This window comes from Phoenix dactylifera, chromosome 2 (assembly GCF_051530095.1).
Source record: "Phoenix dactylifera cultivar Ajwa chromosome 2, Ajwa_hap1_PhDact_Kaust_v1.1, whole genome shotgun sequence".
Taxonomy (NCBI): Eukaryota; Viridiplantae; Streptophyta; class Magnoliopsida; order Arecales; family Arecaceae; genus Phoenix; species Phoenix dactylifera.
Window position 1 is genome coordinate 2,152,476 of NC_143191.1, and position 26,246 is coordinate 2,178,721.

General features: G+C 38.0%; 3 protein-coding genes across 4 annotated transcripts; 2 read left to right on the forward strand and 1 right to left on the reverse strand.

Annotated features, from left to right (window-relative positions):
* The first annotated feature begins 988 nt into the window (after positions 1 to 988).
* LOC103719486 (putative pentatricopeptide repeat-containing protein At5g52630) lies at positions 989 to 3,826 on the forward strand. Its single transcript, XM_008808752.6, has one exon. It carries the CDS (start codon positions 1,329 to 1,331, stop codon positions 3,606 to 3,608), a length of 2,280 nt encoding a protein of 759 aa, XP_008806974.4. The 5' UTR covers positions 989 to 1,328; the 3' UTR covers positions 3,609 to 3,826.
* A 1,776-nt stretch (positions 3,827 to 5,602) lies between these two features.
* LOC103719488 (uncharacterized) lies at positions 5,603 to 24,852 on the forward strand. Of its 2 annotated transcripts, XR_015974905.2 has the most exons (8): positions 5,603 to 6,061; positions 6,611 to 6,663; positions 18,694 to 18,786; positions 18,881 to 19,104; positions 20,134 to 20,200; positions 20,798 to 20,908; positions 21,215 to 21,306; positions 24,249 to 24,852. XR_015974905.2 is itself a non-coding variant. In XM_039134159.3 (7 exons), exons 1-7 carry the CDS (start codon positions 5,674 to 5,676, stop codon positions 21,236 to 21,238), a joined length of 960 nt encoding a protein of 319 aa, XP_038990087.2. In that variant the 5' UTR covers positions 5,603 to 5,673; the 3' UTR covers positions 21,239 to 21,394. The 2 variants fall into 2 exon arrangements, 1 of the variants encoding a protein (XP_038990087.2); XM_039134159.3 differs by lacking the exon at positions 24,249 to 24,852 and having other exon boundaries at positions 21,215 to 21,394.
* LOC103719487 (mitogen-activated protein kinase kinase kinase 18-like) lies at positions 23,265 to 24,477 on the reverse strand. The gene has a single exon (XM_008808753.5). The coding sequence runs from the start codon at positions 24,475 to 24,477 to the stop codon at positions 23,407 to 23,409; it is 1,071 nt and encodes a 356-aa protein (XP_008806975.2). The 3' UTR covers positions 23,265 to 23,406.
* Positions 24,853 to 26,246: the final 1,394 nt, after the last annotated feature.

Here is a 26,246-nt window from a genome sequence, read left to right on the forward strand (position 1 = left end):
GTAACATTTTTGAACCTGCTATATCTATGAGATGGTTTTACTGATCACAGACTATCTACTAACAGGAGCATCTTTATCAATGGAAGCTGAAGAATTATGAGAAAGGATGACACTGAGGGCCTTGAATTTATAATAAACAGTCAATGTTTAATTATCATTTTATTATAAAGCAAGGACACATGGAGTTTAGGGTCCCTAATATGTGATTAAGTAAGAATTCTATTTAGCAGAACCAAATTAAGATTTGCAGGTTTGTCCAAAATAACTCTATTAAATTGTTTTGTTATGAGCAATTTATTCAGAATATAGCAATTCATTTAAGCAAGCCCAGGTGAGAATAGATTGGGCCTGTGTTGCAGCTGTAATGTGCTGAGCCATATCGAAACAAAGAAATACAAGGCTTTCTTAAGCCAATTGACCAATTGAGTTGGAATAGTTTCTTGACCACCTTGCCTCGGTGACCTACTAGAGTCTTGTTCTTGTGCTAGTCGCCATGTGATAAATATTAGTTGAATATAAAAATTTATATTCAATTTTGTTTTCAGCAGATATAAATACAAATTGGACACTGGAAATACGGATATAAATATATATATATATATATATATATATATATATATATATATATATATATATATATATATATATATATATATATATATATATATATATATATATATATATAAAAGTATGGATATAAGTTGGATAATTAAATTTTATGATCAAAGAATCAAATATATTACCAAGTGAATGGTAAATTAAGTTAATAGTATGTTAATATGGTCATATTTTTTTTAAAAGACTATAAGTGCTATATAAAATTATATAGGATTTCAAATAGAATCGGACATTCGGATACGAATTAGATAATTATGTATCCATATCTATATTTATTTTTTTTATGACTATGAATAAAAATATAGATATTAGTCGGATGTTCTTATTTTTATTTATATTCAGATAAATTGCGATATGAAAACGGATCCAGATAAGAATTATTCGATCCACTTTCACCTCTACTTCTATATTTATTAATATAATCAGTTAGGTCTTACCTAACTATTACCCTTCAACAATAAAAAAATTTCTTACCTAACTCTTTCTCCGGGGAAATTTTTTTATAAAAAAAACTCATTTTGCTTCCCATAATCCATGCATTTATACATCCTAATAGCCAGTCAACCAGGCACATATAGCCCATGTCTGAAGAAGATTCTTTGTTTGCACAAACACACACATATAAAAACATGATATGATATGAGGCCTATTTGCATCATTGCAAATGCCAACATTCAACCCAACAAAAACCATGCGAGTAGAGTGAGAGCATGAACGCCAGTCCCTCCGCCACGCCGCTGTCCCCCAACCTCGAGCCATGCTTCCAATCAGACCCTCTTCTCCCCTCCAGGAGCCTCGACAACGCCCACCGCCTGTTCGACCGAATGCCCCGTCGCGACGCCTTCTCCTGGGCCACGCTCATCTCCGCCCACGCCCGCCGCGGCCGCGATCCCTCCGTTGCCCTCGTCCTTTTCGGCCGCATGCTGGCTGCCGGCCTCCCTCCAGATCCCTACTCCCTCGGCGCCGCCCTCCGCGCCTGCTCCTCTGCCGTTCTCCTTCGCCCCGCCCGGCAGTCCCACGCCCTCGCCCTCAAGTCGTCCCTCGCCGCCCATCCCCTTGTCGCCGCGGCGATCATCGACGCGTACGCCGAGTGCGGCCACGCCGCCTCCTCTGCCCTCGTCTTCGATTCCGCCCCACCATCGGCACGGTCCAGCCGTGTCCTGTGGACCACCCTGATCGCCGGCCTTACCCGATCCGGCGATACGCTTGGGGCTATGGACCGGTTCCGCCGGATGCGGACGGAAAGCGTAGGCCCCACCCCCTTCACCCTCCCGACCGTCCTCGCCGCCTGCGCCTCCGAGCGCGCGCTCCGGTTTGGCCGCCAGGTCCACGGGTGCGCCGTCCGGACCGGCTTCGCCTCCAGCCCGTTCGTCACCAGCTCTCTCGTTAACCTCTACGCCAAATGTTCCGATCTCGCCAGCGCCAGAACAGTCATTGAATCGGCCGAGTCGGACGACTCGGTCTCGTGGAACGCTCTCATTGTCTCGTGCTCGCGTAGCGGGTTATATGCCGACGTCCTCTCCCTGTTCGCCGAAATGCGCCACCGAGGGCTCGAGATGGACGAGTTCACGTACCCCTCCGCCCTCAACTCGGTCGCTTCCGCCGGGGACGCGCCCAACGGGAGCTCCCTCCACGGGTTGATCCTAAAAGCCGGCTTCGAGGCCCACCTGCACGTGGCGAACGCTCTTGTCGACATGTACGCCAAGTGCGGGAGCTTAAACTGCGCCCGCGGGGTATTCGACCTGATGCCCGAGAGGGACGTCGTGACCTGGACCGCCCTCCTCGCCGGCCTTGCTCGCCACGCGTCACACGAGTCGGCTCTCCAGCTCTACTCCGAGATGCGAGAACTCGGCATCGACTCGGACGAGTTCATCACTGCCGGCGTGCTGAGCTCGTGCGCCGGGTTGACCCTGCTCGAACTCGGCCGGCAGGTCCACGCTAATAGCATTCGGGGCGGGTTCGACTCGTTCGTCTCGGTGGGGAACTCGCTGGTCACCATGTACGCCAAGAGTGGGTGCATGGATGACGCTTGGACGGTTTTTGATTCGATGACCTGGCGTGACGCCATCACGTGGACGGCTTTGATCATGGGCTTCGCTCAAAATGGTCGGGGGAGAGACTCCCTTCGGCTTTACAATGAGATGACTCGGACCGGAGTTAAACCGGACTATGTGACTTTCATCGGGTTACTGTTTGCGTGCAGCCACGCCGGTCTTGTCGAGGCCGGAAGAGCCCATTTCGAGTCTATGGAGAGAGCCTACAGAATAGTCCCCGGACCGGAGCACTACGCATGCATGATTGATCTCCTCGGCCGATCGGGTCAGATCGGGGAAGCGACAGAGCTGCTAGACCGGATGGAGACCGAACCGGACGCAACCGTGTGGAAGGCATTGTTGGCTGCATGTAGGGTACATAGGAATATAGGACTCGCGGAACGAGCGGCTGTGGTGCTCTTCGAGTTAGATCCAACGGACGCGGTGCCCTACGTGTTGCTCTCGAATATGTACTCCGCGGCCGAGAGATGGGTTGACGTGGCGAGGATCCGATCGTTGATGAAGTCTCGAGGGGTGATCAAGGAACCAGGTCGTAGCTGGATCGAGATGGGTGGTGTGGTGCATGTGTTCCACGTGGAGGATCGGGGGCATGCACGGACGGGTGAGATTTATTGGAAGGTTGAAGAGATGTTGAGAAGGATCAAGGAGGAGGAGGGGTACGTGGCGGACACAGGATTCGCCTTGCACGATGTGGGGGATGAGGGGAAGGAGATGGGATTGGCGTACCATAGTGAGAAGCTGGCCGTGGCCTTTGGTCTCATCAGCATGCCACGTGGCGCGGTGATCCGGGTGTACAAGAACTTGAGGGTATGTGGCGATTGTCACACTGCGATCAAGATGGTGTCCAAGGTGTACGGAAGGAGCATCGTGCTGAGGGACTCCAATTGCTTTCATCACGTTAACGAGGGGATATGTTCTTGTGGGGATTACTGGTAGCATGCTAATGGATATGGGATTATTTGTTAATTATAAGATGAATACTTGGTTCTAATACTTTGTTATTTATATGAATTGAGTGCATGATTTTTTTTCTTTTTTCAAAAGGCCTTGCATATTTCAAGATGTTAATCTTTAAAAAATGTGCAGCCATGTCACGTGCCTAGTTCATGTTATGAATAGAATCTAGGGATATGAATTTTTCTTTCTGCACTAAATTATATTGTATTGGCTTCTTGTTCGTGTCGTGGTTTATTGTTACTATCAATTGTGTGTTATATCGGTCATAGGAGGAGATCTTTTCTATTGTTTATTGCTTATCAGTCTTTGCTATTATCTGGTGCCTAATCCCAGTGTGGTTTCAAAAAATTGGAAAGTTATAATTCCATTTATGCATTATTAAAAAAAGATAAAAAAGAAAGAAGAATGGTACTGCAGATTGAGTTGCTTTCTTTGCGGCTCATCACTCTGAAATTTTTTTCTGGATAGACCATGGAGCTATGCCTATGCCTTAGCGCAGCATTTTATTTTCTGATTTTGTTGTCTGTATCCATATCGGTCAAGTATGAGCCGCTGATGCACCCCCCCCCCCCCCCCCCAAAAAAAAAAGAGAAGTGCTAGCTCTAAAAATTAATAATTCAAAAATTTCTATAAATTGGAATCCTTGGTTTATTAGATATTGGATGAAGAAAGAGTTATGAGTTTCTTATATCCATCTTATGAAAATTTTTAGAGCTGTTACTTTGATTATTCTAAAACTATGCCATCTCCTCCACTGCAAACTTGTCTTTCATGTGGGTCCTAGGAGAGTCTTCAATAGCTAAGGTGAACTTTGATGGAGCCTTCCCACAGGAGTGTCATGCTACTGGGTGTAATTTTGTGATCGAAGTTGCTCAGGGTTGGATTCTTGCTGCCATATGGTCCCTTAATTGCGGTTGCAGAGATTCAGGTCACTTGGGAAGGTGTTATTGTGGCTGTTCTCCAGTTGCAGAAGGCCAAGATTTTTTTTTCTTCTAAAATGGATTTTCCATACGTTACGAGTATGTATACACCAAATAGAATCAATAAACAATAGGTTTCGAAGTATCCTTGGCAACTCCATCTTTTCAGCCCACAGGGTGCTTTTTGAGTGGTTAGCCACATGGAAGACCAAGATTTCGCTAGGAAGAGTTGTTTAGTGTGATCTTGTTCGATGCTTTGGAGAATTAAGAGGCCCTAGTGGAGAGCATCCTACCCCCCCCCCCCCCCCCCGGGGGTGCTTTTTGAGTGGTTAGCCACATGGAAGACCAAGATTTAGCTAGGAAGAGTTGTTTAGTGTGATCTTGTTCGATGCTTTGGAGAATTAAGAGGCCCTAGTGGAGAGCATCCTACTTCCCCCTTTTTTTTTTTTTTAGATGTTACTTTTGTTTTCGTAATTGAGAGTTATAATGACTAGATTTTTTTTACGCAAATAGTTTAAAAATAGGAGATTATATAATTTATATTCAATAGCTTAAATCATCGATATAGAATTTTTATTATTTGTATCCGAATCTGAGTATAGCCATATATATAGATATTATATGTATGTATGTATGTATGTAGGCAGAGAAAAAAAATTGACTAGCGGATTGGTTATTCAAGGATCAATCAGTATGGCTCTAGAAAGATGACTAGTGTGGATGCAAGCGCCGTTAAGTAGTTTTATTTTCTCTTGTATGAGGAAGACCAGGGAAACCAAAGAATTTTTTTTTTAAAAAATAGTGGATTATATTTTTTTTCGTGGTCCAAATCTATCCTCGAATTTTAGGACACATTCAACATTTTGATCGTGGCAAAAAAAAAAAAAAAAAAAAAAAGAAAAATCTGAGGTCAGCTCGAGCCCAATAGCATGCGCCACTTGGACTCAAATCTAGCATCGTACGGCAGAAACATAGACTCAATGATCAAGATGTTGCCACTTGGACTAACCATGTTCTCCAACTGCTTCCGGTCACCTGGCGAATCCAACACCAATCCATTCTGTCTCTCTGAACCCTTTTCTACAGTCCAAGCCCATGAGCTCCCACCATGCAATCCGATTCTAATGCAGTCCATGAGGCCATGCCTCTCCTCCCTCTCCCCTTGCCGCTTCCTCTCCTGCTCCCCTTCTCCCTTCTTCTCCCTCTCTAGCCTCAGCCCCCGCCGCTCCCACGCCTTCCGGACCCTCTCCTCCCTCCGGGAGACGAAGAAGGCCACCCTTCGAAAGGCCTCCAACGTCCCCCGGAACCTCAAGTTCGACAACAGGAAGGGGAGGGACGATGGGTCCGTCTCCGAGGACGGGGAGGGGGGCTTGGGGGGAGAGAACGCCGTGAAGGGCACCGTTCTCGCGGGGCTTCTGCTGGTTGGAGTAATCGGGGGGTTCGGGACGGTGGGATACGTCTATAAGGACCAGATCAATGCCTTTCTCACCCAGTTCTCCGGTTTCATTGAAGGTATTTTTGCTTTCAAGTTGGCTTTTTTTTTTTTAAGGTAGATTTGATTGAATTTAGGGGTTCTGGGAAATTTTCTATCGACAATTTAGTGCTTTTTTTATTTTTTTTGGCTGTAATCTTGATTGAATTTGGTGGTTTGGCGTCGAATTTGGGAGATTTGAAGCCTTGCGAGTGATTCTGGTGGAAGTTGGTGGCTTTGTCATGGATTCGTTCTAACATTTGGGATTTAGGTGGGTCCAATTTGAGGGTGGGGTGGCGCAGTGCCTAAAATCAATTTCCATGGATGAGAACATATATCTTGCGGTAGTTATCTAAGAATCACGTCAAATATTGTTTTGAGCCAGGCTCGCTTAGAAGTAATAAAGAATGATGATTATGATCAGATAATCATGATGATACCACTCACGATGCATCTCTATACAATATTTGATTTAATGTTATTGCATAATATGTTTCTATCTTGATGTGATCTCTATTCAGCTTTGCATTCCAGTGAATAATATTGTGCTGGTTCTGATGCTGGAACATTTTTATGCTTTCTGTGATCAGGTTATGGTCCTGCTGGATATGCTCTGTTTGTACTTGTTTATGCTGGACTTGAGGTATCTTATTATCAAAATTTTGTTGATTAAAGTACCATTCATTCAGACTAACTCTGAAAACTTAAGATTCCAGAGAAACGACATTAAATGCCGTGAAGGAATTGCTTAGACAGGCCTACAAATCACATGATGTACCTAGGTTCACATTATAGTTTCTACCTTTTTTACTTTCTGCATTTTTTGTTTCCAAAATAAGCTATCCATCCCGCGTACCTGACTTTCTGTGGACTAGTCCAGCATGTTGCATTGAAATCTTGAAGTGTCCACTTCAACCTAGCATTTAGCAAGAGTATGCTATGAACACTGCATTAATAGTCATGGTCAGCATTACTTTATTTTATTTCTTTTTTCATCAACTAACCCCCTGTTGATATTCTTGTAAGAGTCATGGTCATTTTCCACAAAGACGAGACCAAATGCCTCTAAGATTTGCTTGTTTTAAAGTGATCATGGAATCAAAGTTCATGTCCTTCATCACATACCAGACTGAGATACATTAATTGATATAAACTTATCTAATAATGCATCAGAGCTGGGTATGATATACACAATTATCAATCATGCCCATTGTGATCCCGAATCAAATAAAAAATTAACACAATAAAATTGTTGCATACAAAATCTCACAACTGATTTATTTAAAAAATTAATGATAATATCATAAAACGTGATAAGTCAAATGTGGTGATTTTTAGGTCCAAGGTTCTGTGTCTGATCATTTTCTATGGCCAATATTGGATAATTGCATTCCTTGACCTGACCTAGACTCGACCTCGATGATTGAATTAGCTCCCTGCTAATGGGTATGGCTTAAAGTGTTTGGACCCAAAGTTATGGAGCCTAATTTGCACTGAGTAATTGTGCTCTCATGTCAAGGAACCACTTGGATGCCGGAAATATAGTATCTACACCTGACTCTGACTGTGGTTTCATGAGGTGGAATCACAACATTGAGCTGTTCCTTATGAGAAACACCAATTTCCCATTGCAATGTCCCTACTTTGATAATCTGAGGATTGGTCATTCTAATGTTGTCAGACATTATCCTAGCAACCATATGACTGCAATTTCCAACTTGACTGATGCTTGTGTATGAATTTGACATTGTTGCCCAAGGTGACAATCCAAGAGGGGGGGGGGGGTGAATTGGTTTCTTCTAAATTTTAGTGCTTTTAAAACTTTCTTAGTTAAATGCGATGGATGCTTTCTTAGGTTATTTGAGTGAGTTAAACTAATGCAAGAATAGAAAGTAAAGCAAGAGAAAATGAAAGCACAAACACAATCCAAACACAACAATATATAGTGGTTCGGTGCTCTCCTTAGCACCTACGTCCACTCCCCAAGCGTACCCTTGGGAATTCACTATAATCTTGCGGATTACAGTTGGATTGTTTTCCGGGCTCACAATCCAAAAATCTTGTTGGTTTTACGGGATCACCAACGAACCTATACACTTGGTTTTCCGGGCTCACCAAGAACCTTGTTGGTTTTGCGGGCTCACCAACGAACCTATACAACTTTGGTTTTCCGGGTTCACCAAAAACCTTTGTTGGTTTTGCGGGCTTACCAACGAACCTTTGTTGGTTTTGCGGGCTTACCAACGAACCTTTACAAAGTGTTTATACAAATGAAAAGAAAAGATTTAAACTCCTAGATGAGCATATAAAGCAATATGAACAACAAGAAGAGTTAGAAGGAAATTATCGCTTTGAAGTCGCTTTGCTCTTCTTGGTCAAGGAAGCTTTACTCTTCAATGGGGGAAGGAGCTCTTAATGCCTCTTTGAATCTGCTCAATCCCTTTCTTTGATTCTTGAATGAAGCTCTTGATGAAGCTTGTCTTGCTAGGGTTCTCTCTTGAATGCACTTGATGTATTTTCCCCAAAAGCTTGCTTCCTTTAATGAATACTCCCTCTTAAATACTTCTCCAACCTCCAAATAGTCCTTTCTGACCGTTGGATTGAAGAAACTAGCCGTTTATAGCCGTTGGGAGTCCAAAAAGCATTTCTGCACAACTAGCCGTTATGTTCAGCCCGTGTTTGGGTCGGCTCAACCTGTCCTTGGGTCGACCCAACTTGGCCTTGGGTCGACTCAAACATTCCTTGGGTCGACCCTCTCAGAGAACACAGAAACATGAATTTCAACCTTCCTTCACCTGGGTCGACCCAACCATTCTTTGGGTCGACTCAAAGTTCACTTGGGTCGACTCAACTTCTTCTTGGGTCGACCCTCTCAGTAATTCCAGAGAACCATTTTCTGTCTGTCTTTCTGTCTTGCCTTTGGGTCGACCCTCTCAGGGTTTGGGTCGACTCAAGCTTGGGTCGACTCAACCACTGTGTGGGTCGACCCTCTCAGTAAATCCAGAGAGCATTTTTCCTTTGCATTTTGAGGTTCTTTGGAGGTTGGGTCGACTCATGCCTACCTTGGGTCGACCCAACTCACTGTTCATTTGTGCTGTTTTTGCAGGAGTGTGCCAGATGATTCCTTTAAGTCCCGGGGTCGACCCAATCAACCTATGGGTCGACTCAATTCACACTTTGCTGCATTCTCAAGATTAGATCCATCCAAATGAACAAGACCATATATATATTTCCAATTAAGCAAATGTACTGAGAGCAATGAACTTATAAATGAAGTATCAATTTTAACTTATAGCATACTCTAGAGAATTGCTTGTTAATCATCAAAATAACACTATCATCCTCAATCTCCCCCTTTTTGATGATTACAAAATAAAGAGTATAAGCCTATTGATACTTGTCTTTAAAATCAGTTTATAAAAGGGATTGAATTTCAGAATTTCAGCTTTTCATATATATAAGTGAAATCTCCTCCTATATCATTCAAAATTTGCCAATTTGAATTTTTGAATGGCTCCCCCTTTCATTTATAATTCATTAGCAATGAAACTTCAAAAATTTGAGATAAAATAAGAGTTTCAGCTTATGTATCGGGGTGAGAAAGGAGCGTGCCAAATTCTGAATTTATATGTGCCAAATTCTGAATTATGATAGAAATTTTTGATTTGATGATTTTCATTGTTACAAATTGCTCCCCCTTAGATATGTAAGCTTTCTTATATGATTTTCAATTTGTTTGCCCATTTATTTCTCTTTTCTTTTCATAACTTCTTTACTCACTCTTTCTCACAAAAGTAATACTCTTTCTTCTCCCTTTATATACTCTTTCCTTCTCTTCTCTTTTATATACTCTTTCCTTCTCTTCTCTTTTATATACTCTTTAATACTCTTTCTTCTCCCTTTATATACTCTTTCCTTCTCTTCTCTTTTATATACTCTTTCCTTCTCTTCTCTTTTATATACTCTTTCCTTCTCTTCTCCTTTATATACTCTTTCCTTCTCTTCTCCCCCTTTTTGTTATCATCAAAAACATATATATGGGAAAAGATGCAATAAAGAACAAACTTCAGACTTCATTGATCAAAATAGGAACATTTTCATATATTAATGCTCAAAATGATGAAAAGTACAATGTTCCACAATTAAGATTTAAAGATATAAGGGAAAGACAAGATTCATAAGGGAAAAGCAAGATATATATGAGAAAAGGCAAGATACATACGAGAACTAGATTTCTAGCCTAGGCTCTAAATATAGATGCTAAGATCAGCCTAGGGAGACTCTAATTGAGAGTGGGAAATAGGGTTTTCGGAAGAGGATAAAGGGTAAACAGTGCCCTAGATAGCTCACGGGTCCCCCTTTTAACAGTGGGGTCCCGACGTTGGGTCGACTCAAGAAATTTCTTGGGTCGACTCAACGTTGGGTCGACCCTATTCTGGGTTGGGTTGACCCAAGTGCAGAATTTTTCTTTTCTCTTCCGTTTTGCTTCTAAAATGTTTTCCTTGCTTCCAATCCTTATAAACTCTTTATGGGACAATGATACATGAGTAAGGAATCTATAGATAACAAGTTTGACTCATGTTTCATGGGTTTTTAGAAATGGGAGGAATGTATCATGAGATTGCTTGCTCCCTTTTATATCTCTTCAATAAAAAGGATCACATATGCCTAATTTCCTCCTTAGCGTGCAGACTCTATCTTCACTCAAGGGTTTTGTGAATATGTGAGCTAATTGTTTTTCAGTACATGTATGCTCATATGTTTCCATTTTGCACATGATCCCTAATAAAATGATATCTTATTTCTATGTGTTTGGCTTTAGGAATGAGATATTTAGAATGTAAGCCAGAAGTGATATCTAAATGTAGATTCCAAAGATAGTTTTGAAATCAAGTGTAGATGGAATCTTTTTCACTTAGTTTTCAAAACAAGTGATTTACCAATTAAGTACAGATGAAAATCCAACTTTCAAAAGATATTCAATGAAGCACAGAGTTTAATACCACTTTACATTTGGTATTCTTTCTCTCATCTTTAGTTGTGAATTTACATGATTAAGTTCTATATGATCTCTCCCTCTGAAATTTTCTTTCTCCCCCTCAATTAATCATTCCATTTGAGAGTTTAGAGTTTGAAGATAATTTTCAATAAAGAGATTGAGTATTTAAAGCTCCCCCTCAAAAGATGCATTTTCTTTTAAACTTTCTTTTCTTTTGTTGAATTTTAGATTTTAATGATAAACGTGAATAAAACTGAAACTTTATGATATCAAGAATGTAGAGTGATCTAGAGTTATTCAAAATTTATAGCAATCACTCTTTTTTAATCTTTTAAGAACAAGTTATGCTTCCTCTTAATCTTTGAGAAAATGTACTGAAATATTAATCAGAAAATGATTCATTTGAAGCTCAAATTCTTTCAAAAGCATTTACATTTTCTTTCTTTTAAGAATCATTTGAGTGAGCTGAAATATTTCTAGACTTGAGATCATTCACTCTTTTAATAATATATATACATATATATTTTGATGAAAGTCTTTAACAATGTAGGAGAGAAAAAAAAAATATATAGATGACCATTGAAGTATATGTATTTATAGAACTCAATTTCTTAATCAAGGTTTTTCAGCAATGTATATATGAAGCACAATAAATCTTTTCAATATCAAAATAAAATCATATATTAAAAAATATTTGTTTGCAATCAAGATCATCAAAAGACACATCATTCAGACCAATATTAGTACACTTTGAAGATAAGAAATGATATGTTTTAGATGCGTATCAGGGCAAGCAATCAAGGCATCAGAATTATTCTATTTTTCTTAAGCTGTAATTTTATCTAGAAATTCATATTGAGTTATTCCCCAAAATGATGCAATCATTGAAGCATATAATGAAGGTTACAAAAATACAATGATAGAGGCATTTTTAAATTAAGTTTAAGCTTTTATACAACATCAGATTCTGAATTTCATAAAAATTTTCAAGGAGCCTTTCAGGATTATAATTTGAGATATGCATCTTCTACATTGTAGCTCATCTTAAATTATTAAGATTGAAGACACATATTTCAAGAACATTAGAGCACATCCAGAATCTTTGTAATTCATATTGAATTTTGGTACAAATTGGAGGATATTATGTACTAATGTTAGGCAAGATAAAAGATATGTCAGAATCAATCCATTTTGCCTAATTTGCAAATTCAAATAAATTTTTTTTTATTTTTCAAAATATATTCATTAAAACAAAATGATGTTGTTGTTGGTAATAACATGTTTCAATCAAAATTTATAGGCATGAAGCATTACAAGTTATATCTAGGAAAGATCTTTGCTATTTGAAAACACATAATTCAAAATATGCAAAACATAACAAGCATGTCATGGATCAAAATCAATTCTTTTCAAATAAAATTTCCTTTATTTAAATACAATTTAGCACTGATTTTATCCTTAAGGTGTGTTTTCAAGTGATTCAAACTTCATTTGATTTTTCACAACCTTCTTATATATTTTTATTCATTCCCCAAATTTTTAATTTCTTTCTTTAACCATTCAATGAACATTTTGATTATCTTCATTTATTTTTCGGTTTTACTTTTCTATGCTTTATATTCTATTTGCTCCCTATCCGGTGGAGTTGGAAGGGGCACGAGGTACTACCACTAGCCTCCCTCTTGTGCCGTCCCTAATATGCCCTGCACCGAATAGTTGGGTCAAATAGTGCCGGGTACTACCACTAGCCTCCCCATTGGCACCATCCCTATGATGAGCAATATAGAAGGTTTAAAATGTTCACTTCAAACTTTTTATGTAATTAATTACAGATTTTATCTCTTCCAAAAGGAATGTTCATATTAGTCTCACAAATGTGCCAAATATATTATGCTTGTTTTGCTTTTCCTAAAGATTGGAGCATTCCCTTGAATAATTGTTCATTTTCTTTTCTTTATCTCTCTTTCTTTTTATTATTTCAAGTAATTACATGAAAGAGCAGAATAAAAAATTAATCTAATATGCTGCATATAAATATATACCATGCAAACAGCATTTTCATTATGCCCAATGATTCATAGCTTATCACAAGTTATTTTGAATTAGAGGTTTGAGGCATAAGCTTGTGTATTTCATGGTTATGCATTATATAGAAAAAGGTAGTTTAATCACACCATGAAACAATTATTACTAGCATGAGAATGAAGCATGATATCAAGATGATCAACAATTAAAGGTTTAATCATGCAACCATATAATTTCACACTATTGATTTTGCTCAACTAACTCGCAAGAGAAGAGTTTAGATTACCAGTGCATTTAGCATTCTTCAAGCCAAATACCTTTTAGATTCTTTACACCCTTGGCTGAAGAAAATCTCTCTCTTTTTTTTTTGTTTGCAAGGGAATGTTTATTGTATCTTTCATCGATGTGTCCTTCAAGTTGAAATTTCTTGCTCATAAATTCTGTATCATTAGCAAAATCTTTTTCTTTTCTTGAAGGCAATTCATTAGGTTCTCTAGGATACAAAAACATTCATACAACATATTTCTTAACTAGATGACTCAACATGAGACATGACAATAATTGAATTTGAGTCACTTTACTCAAGAGATTGCCTAAGTATAAGCAAGCACAAGTTACTTGAACTAAAGAGATAACTTCATTAAGTAAAATGGTTCAAGGACAAGCATGTGAGGCAATAGAAAGATTCATTAAAGTTAAATCAATTTTTTTTTTGTTTTCAGAATCAATTTAACTTAGATTCTATTTGCATAAGATAATTATCAATAAGACGTGCTAGCTAAGTTTTAATCAAATTATCTTAAACAATTGTTTCTATCAAAATTCAGATTGTTACATAGAATCAAAATGATAAACTATATTCTCAATAAAGGATCTAGTTTTAATAAGAATAGTATGAATTGATATTTCTACAACTAGTATCTTTTCATTGAATTTTCAATATACATTGCTTGAAGAGTGATATCCAAAGAAATATTTGTTTTATCAGATTTGACATTATTTTCATAAGAACATATCAAGCATGACATGTATGACTGAAAAATATAAAAGATATACAATATATCATTTTCTATTTTTCAGAAGATCAAAAGGAGTTTTCTAATAGAAACCATATGTATGACAAGCAATGATGATAGCCTTTAACAGAAATCATTTAAGTAGATGACTATCATACAACATTGTCTTTTTCATTTCTTCAAGGATTCTATCAACTCTATTTTATTTATGGTGTTCTTGGTGTAGAAACAATTGTATTCAATATTATTTTCTGTGCACAACTTAATAAGAAATTGGTTTTCAAAACTATGCCATGATACAATTTTATTTTCATAGTTTGCAAACCTTTTTCATTTGAACCCTTTTTGTGAGTTTGTGCCAATGCAGAAAATATTTCAATTTAAGTGTCAATAATAAAACCAACATTAGCTTTGAGAAATCATCCATAATTACAAAATTAGAGAGCTTATCTCCTAGGTTCACAATCCTAGAGATCCAAATAAGTTCTTATGAAGAGTTTTCAAAGGCTAAAAGGTGAAAACAATATTTTCAGATTTAGAAATGATTCTAGTTTGTTTTTCTAGATGACATACATAGCAAACTTTGACCTTGCAAAGAATAATCTAAGTGAACCAATGACAAGGTCTTTTGAGATCAAGTCCATACTAGTATGAGTTGATTTTATATGCCAAAATTAGACTCTTTAATCTTGGTATTCTTAATGCATATAAAAAAAAAAAATTATACCAAGTAGACATTCTTATGTTTGTGATCAATAGAAGATAATGTCATGGATAAGACCTCTCAATCAAGCATATAGAGAATTTAAAGAGTTATTCTAAGAGTATTGATTAAGCAAGTTATCCATCAATAACTGAAGCATAATATAGAAAGATGGAGTGATTTGGATATATTTTCTTTTCATGCCAAAAGTATCACTTATATCACAGAAATGATTAATACCTGCAATTTATGTTTTAATTGGATACTAAGGCAAAGAGAATGATGATATATGCAAGGATTACTAATTTCATTATTCTTTTCATTTCAATTACTTTTCTTAAGTATATTTTAAGTTTCATTCTTTAATATATGTCTAGAGCACCCAATGTCTAAATTAACATCTTTTGGTTGGAGCCTTGAGTGCTAGATATACTTACAGAAAATATTCAGATTTTCAACTTAGGAACCCAAGCTCTTTTGGGTCCTTGTAGGTTAGCTATTATTGTTCCTTTTGGAACCCATATTTTCTTAATAGCTATTTTGTCCATAGACTTGCAAATTTTAGGATTACAAGGAGTGAATTTCTGCATCATCTTGTTAAATTTGACAAACATAGATTTAACATGAGTAGTAGATAAACTTACAATTTTCTGTTTTTGCCTATTAGGTTCATCAGATAAATTAAAATCTGTTTTAGGACAGATAGTAGAGGATTTAACACACATGTCATTAAGGGATTTTTGTGTGTACCAAGATTGATATCCTAATCCAGCCTTTTCAAATTCAGCTCTTTGATTATTTATCATTAAGTTCAGTTTTTCAGAGCTGATAGTAGATTTTTCTACTATAGACTTAAATTTGTTAACTTCTTTAGTTAGCCTTTCATTGTCTTCTGAAAGTAATTTATTATTTTTCTGAGTTATATCATAGCTTTCAGCAAGAGATAGATTTTTCTGATTTAGCTTTTTATTCTTTAACCTAAGCTTCTTATATTCAAAGTATAGATCATGAAGAGCATCATGAAGTTCATCAAATGTAAAATCAGATTGAGCTTCAGTATGTACTTGATTTTTGAATGAGAAATCACTTTGTGTTCGAGTACATACCTCATCTTCAGGTGCTCCAAAGCATAGATTTTCAGTTTCAGTTTGATGCTCTTCTTCTTCGGAACTAGTTTCAAATTTACTAGAAACGTTAGTGCATTCATATTTAACTTCAAGCATATTCCATATTTCCTTAGCAGTTATGCAAAAAGATATGCTATTAAGTTCACTATCATCTAATGCACAATATAGAATATTCATGGCTTTTGCATTTTGCTAAGCCCTTTCTTTATCATGATTAGTGTTTGTGTGTAGCCCATTGACTATGATACTCCATAAATCGTAGTCATGTGCTTGAATGAAAATGCGCATGCGTGCTTTCCAATATGTGTAGTTTATACCATCAAATAGTGGAGGTCTATCAATTAATTGTCCCTCACTCATAGAATATCCCACTTGGGTTGTCATGATCTTTAACTCTTGATTGTGAGATCAATGAGTACTATTAGAGCACCTTGCTCTGATACCACTTGTTGCCCAAGGTGACAATCCAAGAGGGGGGGTGAATTGGTTTCTTCTAAATTTTAGTGCTTTTAAAACTTTCTTAGTTAAATGCGATGGATGCTTTCTTAGGTTATTTGAGTGAGTTAAACTAATGCAAGAATAGAAAGTAAAGCAAGAGAAAATGAAAGCACAAACACAATCCAAACACAACAATATATAGTGGTTCGGTGCTCTCCTTAGCACCTACGTCCACTCCCCAAGCGTACCCTTGGGAATTCACTATAATCTTGCGGATTACAGTTGGATTGTTTTCCGGGCTCACAATCCAAAAACCTTGTTGGTTTTACGGGATCACCAACGAACCTATACACTTGGTTTTCCGGGCTCACCAAGAACCTTGTTGGTTTTGCGGGCTCACCAACGAACCTATACAACTTTGGTTTTCCGGGTTCACCAAAAACCTTTGTTGGTTTTGCGGGCTTACCAACGAACCTTTGTTGGTTTTGCGGGCTTACCAACGAACCTTTACAAAGTGTTTATACAAATGAAAAGAAAAGATTTAAACTCCTAGATGAGCATATAAAGCAATATGAACAACAAGAAGAGTTAGAAGGAAATTATCGCTTTGAAGTCGCTTTGCTCTTCTTGGTCAAGGAAGCTTTACTCTTCAATGGGGGAAGGAGCTCTTAATGCCTCTTTGAATCTGCTCAATCCCTTTCTTTGATTCTTGAATGAAGCTCTTGATGAAGCTTGTCTTGCTAGGGTTCTCTCTTGAATGCACTTGATGTATTTTCCCCAAAAGCTTGCTTTCTTTAATGAATACTCCCTCTTAAATACTTCTCCAACCTCCAAATAGTCCTTTCTGACCGTTGGATTGAAGAAACTAGCCGTTTATAGCCGTTGGGAGTCCAAAAAGCATTTCTGCACAACTAGCCGTTATGTTCAGCCCGTGTTTGGGTCGGCTCAACCTGTCCTTGGGTCGACCCAACTTGGCCTTGGGTCGACTCAAACATTCCTTGGGTCGACCCTCTCAGAGAACACAGAAACATGAATTTCAACCTTCCTTCACCTGGGTCGACCCAACCATTCTTTGGGTCGACTCAAAGTTCACTTGGGTCGACTCAACTTCTTCTTGGGTCGACCCTCTCAGTAATTCCAGAGAACCATTTTCTGTCTGTCTTTCTGTCTTGCCTTTGGGTCGACCCTCTCAGGGTTTGGGTCGACTCAAGCTTGGGTCGACTCAACCACTGTGTGGGTCGACCCTCTCAGTAAATCCAGAGAGCATTTTTCCTTTGCATTTTGAGGTTCTTTGGAGGTTGGGTCGACTCATGCCTACCTTGGGTCGACCCAACTCACTGTTCATTTGTGCTGTTTTTGCAGGAGTGTGCCAGATGATTCCTTTAAGTCCCGGGGTCGACCCAATCAACCTATGGGTCGACTCAATTCACACTTTGCTGCATTCTCAAGATTAGATCCATCCAAATGAACAAGACCATATATATATTTCCAATTAAGCAAATGTACTGAGAGCAATGAACTTATAAATGAAGTATCAATTTTAACTTATAGCATACTCTAGAGAATTGCTTGTTAATCATCAAAATAACACTATCATCCTCAGACATGTTTAAATAATTTAATCCTGATGATAGGCCTGGAGCTGAGCACTTCAGTATGCTTATAATGACATCCATGGATTCATAAGTGACTGAGCTAAAGATTGTCAGTTATGGTTATTGTTAGTTTTGGCAAATTGAGGCATTTTATAAGCCATGGATTAGAACAAGTGGAGCTAATTAATACTAGATTACACCTGTTTTCTTGAAACTTATGAAGTTAAAAGGTAGATGATCGCTTTTTCCTCCATTGGCTTCATTTTAGCCATCTGAGTTCTTGGACAAATCAAATTTTGCTTAAGCCCTTTTGCACTGCCAGAGGCTAAATTGTGTTGCTACCACCTAAAATTTAATGGATTGGTAGATCTCTGAGGGACGGATAGAAGATGATGGACATGGAAGTACGGTGGAGGAAGGATTTTAATGGATTAGGTGCAGGTATAGGGAAGGCTGCAACTGCTAATTCTTCTTCTTCTTCTTCTTCTTCTTCTTCTCCTTTTCAAAAGTCTAATGTGTTTTCCCATCTCTTAATTTCTCTATGCATTTGCAATCCTTGCACAGCAAATAAGTCTTGTCTGTTATATGTATTATAATTGAAAAATGTTTAAGTTTATATCATTCTGCTGGACTGCATAGCTATGCAACTTTCTTTAGGATTTGTGGAAGGAGATAAAAGAGAAAGAGGGGGTATCATAAATTTTGCTTTGTCTGTTCCTTAGCATTCTTTGCATGCTAGTACTAACTGTGAACTGCTTATCTTATTCTAGATTCTTGCAATTCCAGCAATCCCATTAACTATGTCGGCGGGACTTTTATTTGGAAGTGTCACAGGGACCATCATTGTTTCAATCAGTGGGACAGTAGGTTGCTTTCAAAAATGATTTTCATGGTGTCTGAAACGAAATTAAAAGTGATTAGCTGAAGATTTATATGATGTTTTTTTGACTTTGGTAGGTGGCTGCAACTGTAGCCTTTCTTATTGCTAGATATTTTGCCCGAGAACGTATTCTCAAATTGGTTGAAGGAAACAAAAAGTTTTTGGCAATCGATAAAGCAATTGGAGAGAATGGCTTCAGAGTTGTTACACTCCTGCGATTGAGTCCTTTGCTCCCATTTTCTCTTGGAAACTATCTATACGGTTTGACGTCAGTGAAGTTCGTACCTTATGTATTAGGCAGGTCAGTTAATAATTTCCATTCTTGCTATCATACTCACTACTGATCATTTCTATGTTTTATTAGCCCTGGAGGCAAAAGAAACTGTTACATACTCAAAGTCAAACTCATGCTACAAGTTGGAGAAAAAAAATGGAGAATGAAAAAAAACTGGAGAGAAAATATGAGTGAACAAAAGAGATGGTGGCGTGTTTAAGGTTTTTAAGAAAAAAACACACACAACAACAATATAATATGTGTTGATAGATGTGCAGAACCCACGGTATTTCCCTTCCTGACCCCAACCCAGCCCCTGCCCTTCTTCCTGTGGTAGTTTGACATAAAACAGAAAAGAATATTGCTAAATCTATAGAAAAATTTAGCCTTCACAGGAAGGAAAAAAGGCCCTGTATAACTTATCATACTTGAGGTTAGCAAGCATGCATTGGTTGATGTTAATCTAAAGGAGAATAGCAATATTTAAATATGTCATTAGGCAAGTATATACTGACCTAGGATCAAATTTTCAAGTTTCATTCTCTTTTGCTGAAGGATATACAAGCTGGAAAATGAAATATGTCAGGCTTCTTACAGATTTCTGGAAAATAGAAGGTTCAAATTTTAACTAAATATGGAGAGTAAATGGTGAAGCATTGTATCTGAATGGGCATACACTTTGGAGAAGGTATATGTATGTGCCATTAGTTTGCTTGATTGGTGTGATTATGAATATATGGAATCGCTAGACGGTACCTATCTTGTGACAGATTGATTTGGCCTTGGTTGAATGTGATATACCCAAATGGAACTTATAACTTGATTTTATGATGAGGAATATTAAATCAATCATCGTAACATGTTCTAATGTTAAAAAAATGCTGGTTGTTGCTCTAAAATTAATTTATGTTAGATGATTATTTCCTTTCGTTATGCCATTGTGAATCACTTTGTTGTTAAACAGCTAGGAATCAGGAATTTTGATTTTTCCCCCAATACTGAAGAGTTTTTGATTTCTCTCAATAGCTGAGTGATTAAACATGACTTGGCATGCAGTTGGTTGGGGATGCTTCCAGGGACATGGGCTTATGTAAGTGCAGGTGCATTTGGCCGAGCTATCATTGTAAGTTGTTTATAGGCTTTCATATATGTCTGTTAATTTAATCTACTTTTGTTTTGGTAATATATGAATTTAGTGTTTTGGTTAAATTGTAAGTTGCTTTTCTATTACCTTTTTTTTGGTAGATTTGTCAAGCTCCATCCTTTGCTATTAATTATATTTTCCTGTGTCCTTGATTTATTTTCTGTTGGTTTTCCTACTACTATGGTCCTTGCAGATTGTCATGTTCTTCGTACATTCCCAAGGAAGTAGTTGGTTAAGTCTGAATGTATACTAATCAATCTGACTGGGAATTATATGTGTACATACCTTGCTTCTGAGAGAATATCAGTTCTAAGAAAAAATAAATGTTATGATCTTCAATTATTTAATTATCAGTTAAGCTGCAATGATACAAATGTTGCCATGACGCAAAGGATAGGCTATATCAGTTATTCTGAGAAGGCAATCCAGCCATCTGAGGTCCCAAAACTCAGCTCCATTTGCCATCTGTTACCTCTTGATAGATGCTATTTTGCTTGGATCTTCATTCCTTTAACTGGTATGTTTAAGAAGAGGGCTTGCTGTCTGACCATGACTTTGTTTCCCTCATTGTTGCAGCAAGAAGAGTCAGAAGTGGGCTTACCAGGAGGAAATGGCCAATTAGTGACTCTTGGACTAGGCTTGTTATTTACAGCCATTGCCGCAGCTTATGTAACTCGGCTTGCAAAGGTAATGACTAGGCCCTGTTTTATTAATTAATTGTGTGCATGTAGTTGCAAATGTGTATGAAAGTGAACACTGAAGGTGAAAGTGAAAACTAATGGCGAATACAAATAATCATATATCTTGTTATATGCTGTGCATGTATTCTAGCAAGCAAATGGGAATAAAGCTTGTATTACATGAAATTTCGCTATATAACTCAGAGTTTGAGGATTTAATTGAAGTGTTTGGGAATTTATTTATGCTTCCTGAAAAATTACAAATTATGTACACTCTTGTATTTCTCATATTTATTTATTAACTGTGATGCAGGATGCTGTGAAGGATATTGAGTAGAAGCACAACTCGTTGCAAGAAGTTACAAGAAAATGGGTGCCCCCCTGATACAAAATGTAATTTAGAAGGTATACAACTGCCTTGTACATTACTGGCATCTTTTGATGCAATATAATATAAGGCAATTAATTTTTCCCAGTCATTGGGAATTTCTTCTACCTAGTCCTGTGGGTAATTTCTGCCAACTGCTCAGCTTCTGCTTTCTTGGTGCCAAAGTTGAAAGCACCAACAAACACCCTCATGCCAAGATGATCCTGGATAATAAGCCCAACTGTTCTGATGCCAACTGTTGCTATAAAATCCCATAAAAGATGATGGTGAAGACATTCTCCTCCGTGCTTTCTGATCTTGACCTAATTCTGAACCAACATCATGAGTTACAAAATGACTTAATAGATTTCTTGTCATCAGTTGATCCTAAAGTCTATTTGATGCCCTCAGTCTTCCTTCTTTGCAACTTAACTTTCCATTGGATTTGAAATTGTTGAGTTTGTACAAAATTTGGGAATCATTTGGGGATGAAATTGGAGTACCTAGTAACTCTAACTATCATTTAAAACATCCAAGATGAGTATCATAATTGATCAAGAACTTTTTGAAAAAGTAGTACTAGGAAAAAGAGAGTGACCCATTTATAACACATAGGCATCAGTGTTGGTTGGGTAATTTGTATTTATTCATCTGAACTGCATGATATAGAGGTTACTGTCTATTTGATATGGAGATTACTGTCAGAATTATCATGCATATCAAACATCCTATATATATATCCTCCTCTTTTTAAGTGTATTCTCTGTGTGTATGCCCGTGATATAACTTTAATATAAAGCAGAAGGAAACAGTGGACCAAGCTTAGGATATAATCTCTGTATGAAAACACATATTGAATATTTTTCCAAATGTCGATTAAACATTGGTTTACTTCTGGTAAGCGTTAATTTATTTCTACCCCCCAACATCCAGAATGATTCAAAATCATAAGCCTTATCCAGATATCAAAATCAGCAAAAGTTTGTAGGGAGTCCAATGGACTTGGACAAAAAGTAAAATGGAAAATATCAGTAACCGTTGAGACCAGGAGATACCTTTACATTCCCACCCTTTAAAGTGACCCTTGACCTCAAGATTAGCATTCCTTCTGAGTTCCAATCCACCTCTAGTTTCCATCTTACTTTTACCTCCCATGCTAGAAGGAATTAATTATTTCAGAGATAAGTGCTGTTCCACAAATAAATGGCTCATCAACCCTCCAAAGCTGTATAATTGCATGATTGATAAGTTGCCATTATGTGCTCGACTTTCAGATATCATCCTTCATCCCTGGTATGAAAAATCTCAGAAGTAAAATTTCTCTAATAAAATATAAGAAGATTCTGACAGCCAAATCTGGCCTAAAACTTTCATTACCATATTTCAATAAATAATAGCCATTATTTGCGCAGTCAAATCTCTTTTTTTCCCCTTCTTTTTCTCTTTTTTGTTGGCAGGAGGGCGGGGGTTTGTTACTTGTTGAAGTCTTTGACTGAATTTTTCAATATAAAGTAATGGCTGTATAATGGTCATTTTGAGCCATGAGCACCAGAAAGAATGCAGGAAATGGTAAAATTATGTGCTATAGATTACATAACTATTCAAAGAATATAATTTAACTTATATATTTGAATTCAGAACAGTATTATCTGATTTAGATGATTGGATAGATAAGGAAATTTACAAGACTATTCCTGTTATATGAAGATTATAATGGCATAGTAATGGCTAAATGATGGCCACTTTTTAAACATCCATCATCCATATGTACCATCGTGAGGAGCCTCACTAACAACTTTTAGAACAACTTTTAGAACGACCATTATTTTGGTCCATTATTTCATCAACTTTTCCTCCTGGCTACGAAAACCATGACACTTCTGATGCATAGAATTCATACTTACTGATTTATTGGGAACTGAAAGGAAATCGTCATGCAGCAAAATTTCGTTATTGGATGCAAAGATGCTAATTAAAGAAAATTAACAATTATTTATCCTTGGATTTCAAATAGAGGTAGGACAAAGGAGAAGAGTAAGAACAGTGAGAACAAAATTCTACCTATAAACTGAGCTGTACATCCAGATCCCTCTCTTTGTCCATATACAGGTTGCTGTCATCTATGCCTATCAAAATTTTCATCCTGATCTGACCTCAATCCAACCTTCTGTTGCCTGTACATCAATCTCTTTGCTGCACATTCTTCTTAGATTCTTGGGGATCCCAGACCGCATCGAGAATGGTCTCCATGTCGAGATCTCTTCTTCGGTCAGTGACTCCAATTCATCCAAAGGCCAGTTCCCTCTGGAACCTGCATGTAAGACACTTGTTGGCGACCAAGATGCCTCCTTCAAACACATTTGATTCGAACTCCCAGTGATAAATGGATGGCTGAGCAATTGCTCAGCATTCCATCTCTTCTTTGGGTCCTTCTGCAAACATTTTCTGAGGAAATCGAGCCCCTCATCGGAGAAACTGGATGGGAGCTTTGGAAGATCATCACAGCATGCAATCTTATATACTGCTGCCATCGGGTTCGATAACTCGTTGGTCCATGGAGGTCTCCCAGTGGCCATCTCAATCACAGTGCATCCAAGAGACCATATATCTGACAGGAATCCGACCCCTTCATTCTTCAAAATCTCTGGTGCCATCCACAATGGAGTCCCGCCAACTAGCGACGAATTCTTCGAACATGCATCAACCTCTGAAGATCCTCTCAATCTTCTAGCACACCCAAAGTCAGCCAACTTGATGTTCCCAGATGAACCCAAGAGCAGATTCTTACATTTAATATCGCAATGGACGATATCATTTCTATGAAGGTATGCAATCCCCTTGAGAATTTGTCTGGTGTAGGATCTAATCACTGACTCATCCAATGCTCCACCAAACTTCTCCACAATATCCAACAAGCTCCCCCCAGCCATGTATTCCATGAACAAGTTAAATTCTTGTTGACTTCCTGCTCTGTCTGCAGCTTCATGCCCAAGGCTTCGAACAATGTATGACGAATTCAGACTCTCGAGGATGTCGGCCTCATTCTTCAGAGATTGTAACCCCGTTCCAGATGGTGAGGACTTGACGACGAAGAGCTCGCCAGTCGATCTGTTCATGGCCAAGCTGACGATGCCAAAGGACCCATTCCCGACTGCTTTTCCTCTAACCCAGTCCTTCGGGCGAAGAGAATTCCAGGCGGCTCGGGCCATTTCTCTGAACTTTCCTCAGGGAAAGAAACAGAGGATGAAGGAAACGGAGGGCGGAGGTAATACCGGGTTGGATGTCCAACCCAGGAAACAGGATTGATGGTCTTTCCAAATACATACAGATGCTGGTGTTTCGAAAAAGATAGGAATGAACTGATTTGTTTCTCTTCTATGATAGCGAGAGAAGAGACAGAGACTATATGAAAGGTAAAACAGGGAGCCCAGATATCCACAAGCGAAAAGCAAAGAGAGACTGGAACAATATGAACGGAAAATTCTTGAACAACTGCAACAATATGGAAGAGAGAACGTTCTGTATGTAGGAAATGGAGCACACCACTTAAAGAAATGTTGATGACAAATGAATGCTTCTAATCTTACGAAGTTTCTCTCTCACGATCAAACTGTGCTCTTGAAAGAGTGAATTTGGCATTCTTGGGGAAGAGTTTTGAGGAAGATGGAGCGGCTTTCTAATTGCTCAGAAAGCCGCCCGCTCTACGAAGAACCTCTTGTGACCATTGCAGAGCCTTTCTGGGTTCTTCAAATAGGCAAAGGAGGCGACGGTTGGAGGGTGGAGAGTTAGTTTCCCTCCTTTGATTGGGTGTGATTTAAAGTCGCGGGGAAGTTTGCCTCTTTATTATTGGTGGGAAGGTCCGCTTGGAGTGATGGTTCTGAAAGAAATTAGAAGCTTGGTCCCAGAAATGGGCCTAGCGATATTGAGATCCATGCTTGATGGTGTTGGAGTTTTAAATTTATAAAAAAAATCTAAATTTAAAACAAGGTTGGCCCGGTTCGGCCCGTACTGAACTGATCCGGTAGGGAACTCGATTCGGCTATTAAATACGGTTCCGGCACGGATTTCAAACCCCGAAGAAGGTTCACCGACAGTGGATACCCAACCTTTATGATAGGAGATTCCATTAAGGAGGTTCGATATAGTAGAAGTAAAGTCGACTGAGTGATCGTGCCATAGCACATTTTTCGGAGTATATCTCCTCTCATTTATGACGAGTGTTCTTATCAATGGTATTGGAAATGTTGAGATATACTCTTAATGAGTCTAAGATAGGAATTTTGTAGGGTATTAGGTCATAAATATCCTTGGAGGACTTACTTATGTGAGAATTGTCATATAGACCGCGATTAAAAGTTTAGGCTAACTTTAATAAATTTTTTATGAAAAATCAAAATAGTTAGTGTAAGGCCTTTAAATGCCGCCGATCGTACAAAGACCAAATTGATCCGTACTCTATGGGTGGTAAGTAGAAGTTTGAGTTAAAGGATCTAGTTCCAAGTCTAACTCATCATGGTTTTCTTAGATGGATACTATTAACACTAAGTGAGATTCAAGTCCACAGGATACCTCACCCATTGCACAATATAAGTTGCCAAGATATTTTTTTTTAAAAATTTATTTTTTTGGAGATTATTGGAGTTTTAAATTTATTGAAAAAATAAATTAAAAAAAATAAACCAGCTTTATTTTCTAAATTTTAAATGGTTTAAATACTTTAAAATAACTTTTTTTTTTCTTTAGATGCTTCTTTTAGAAGAGTTGCGACTCTTAAAAAAAAAAATATTGTTTTCAGAAACATCACACCATATCCCGAGCAGAATCTATAAATAGGATCTTGGTCTATTGTATTGAATTACTAAATCCACGTTACTACTTTTCTACTTTCCGAGATGAGACCGAGAATTTTTCTCTCTTATTTGCTTTTCTCTTCTTCCAAGCCTCTTTCAAGTATTTTTTTATCCGGACATCTGAAGGA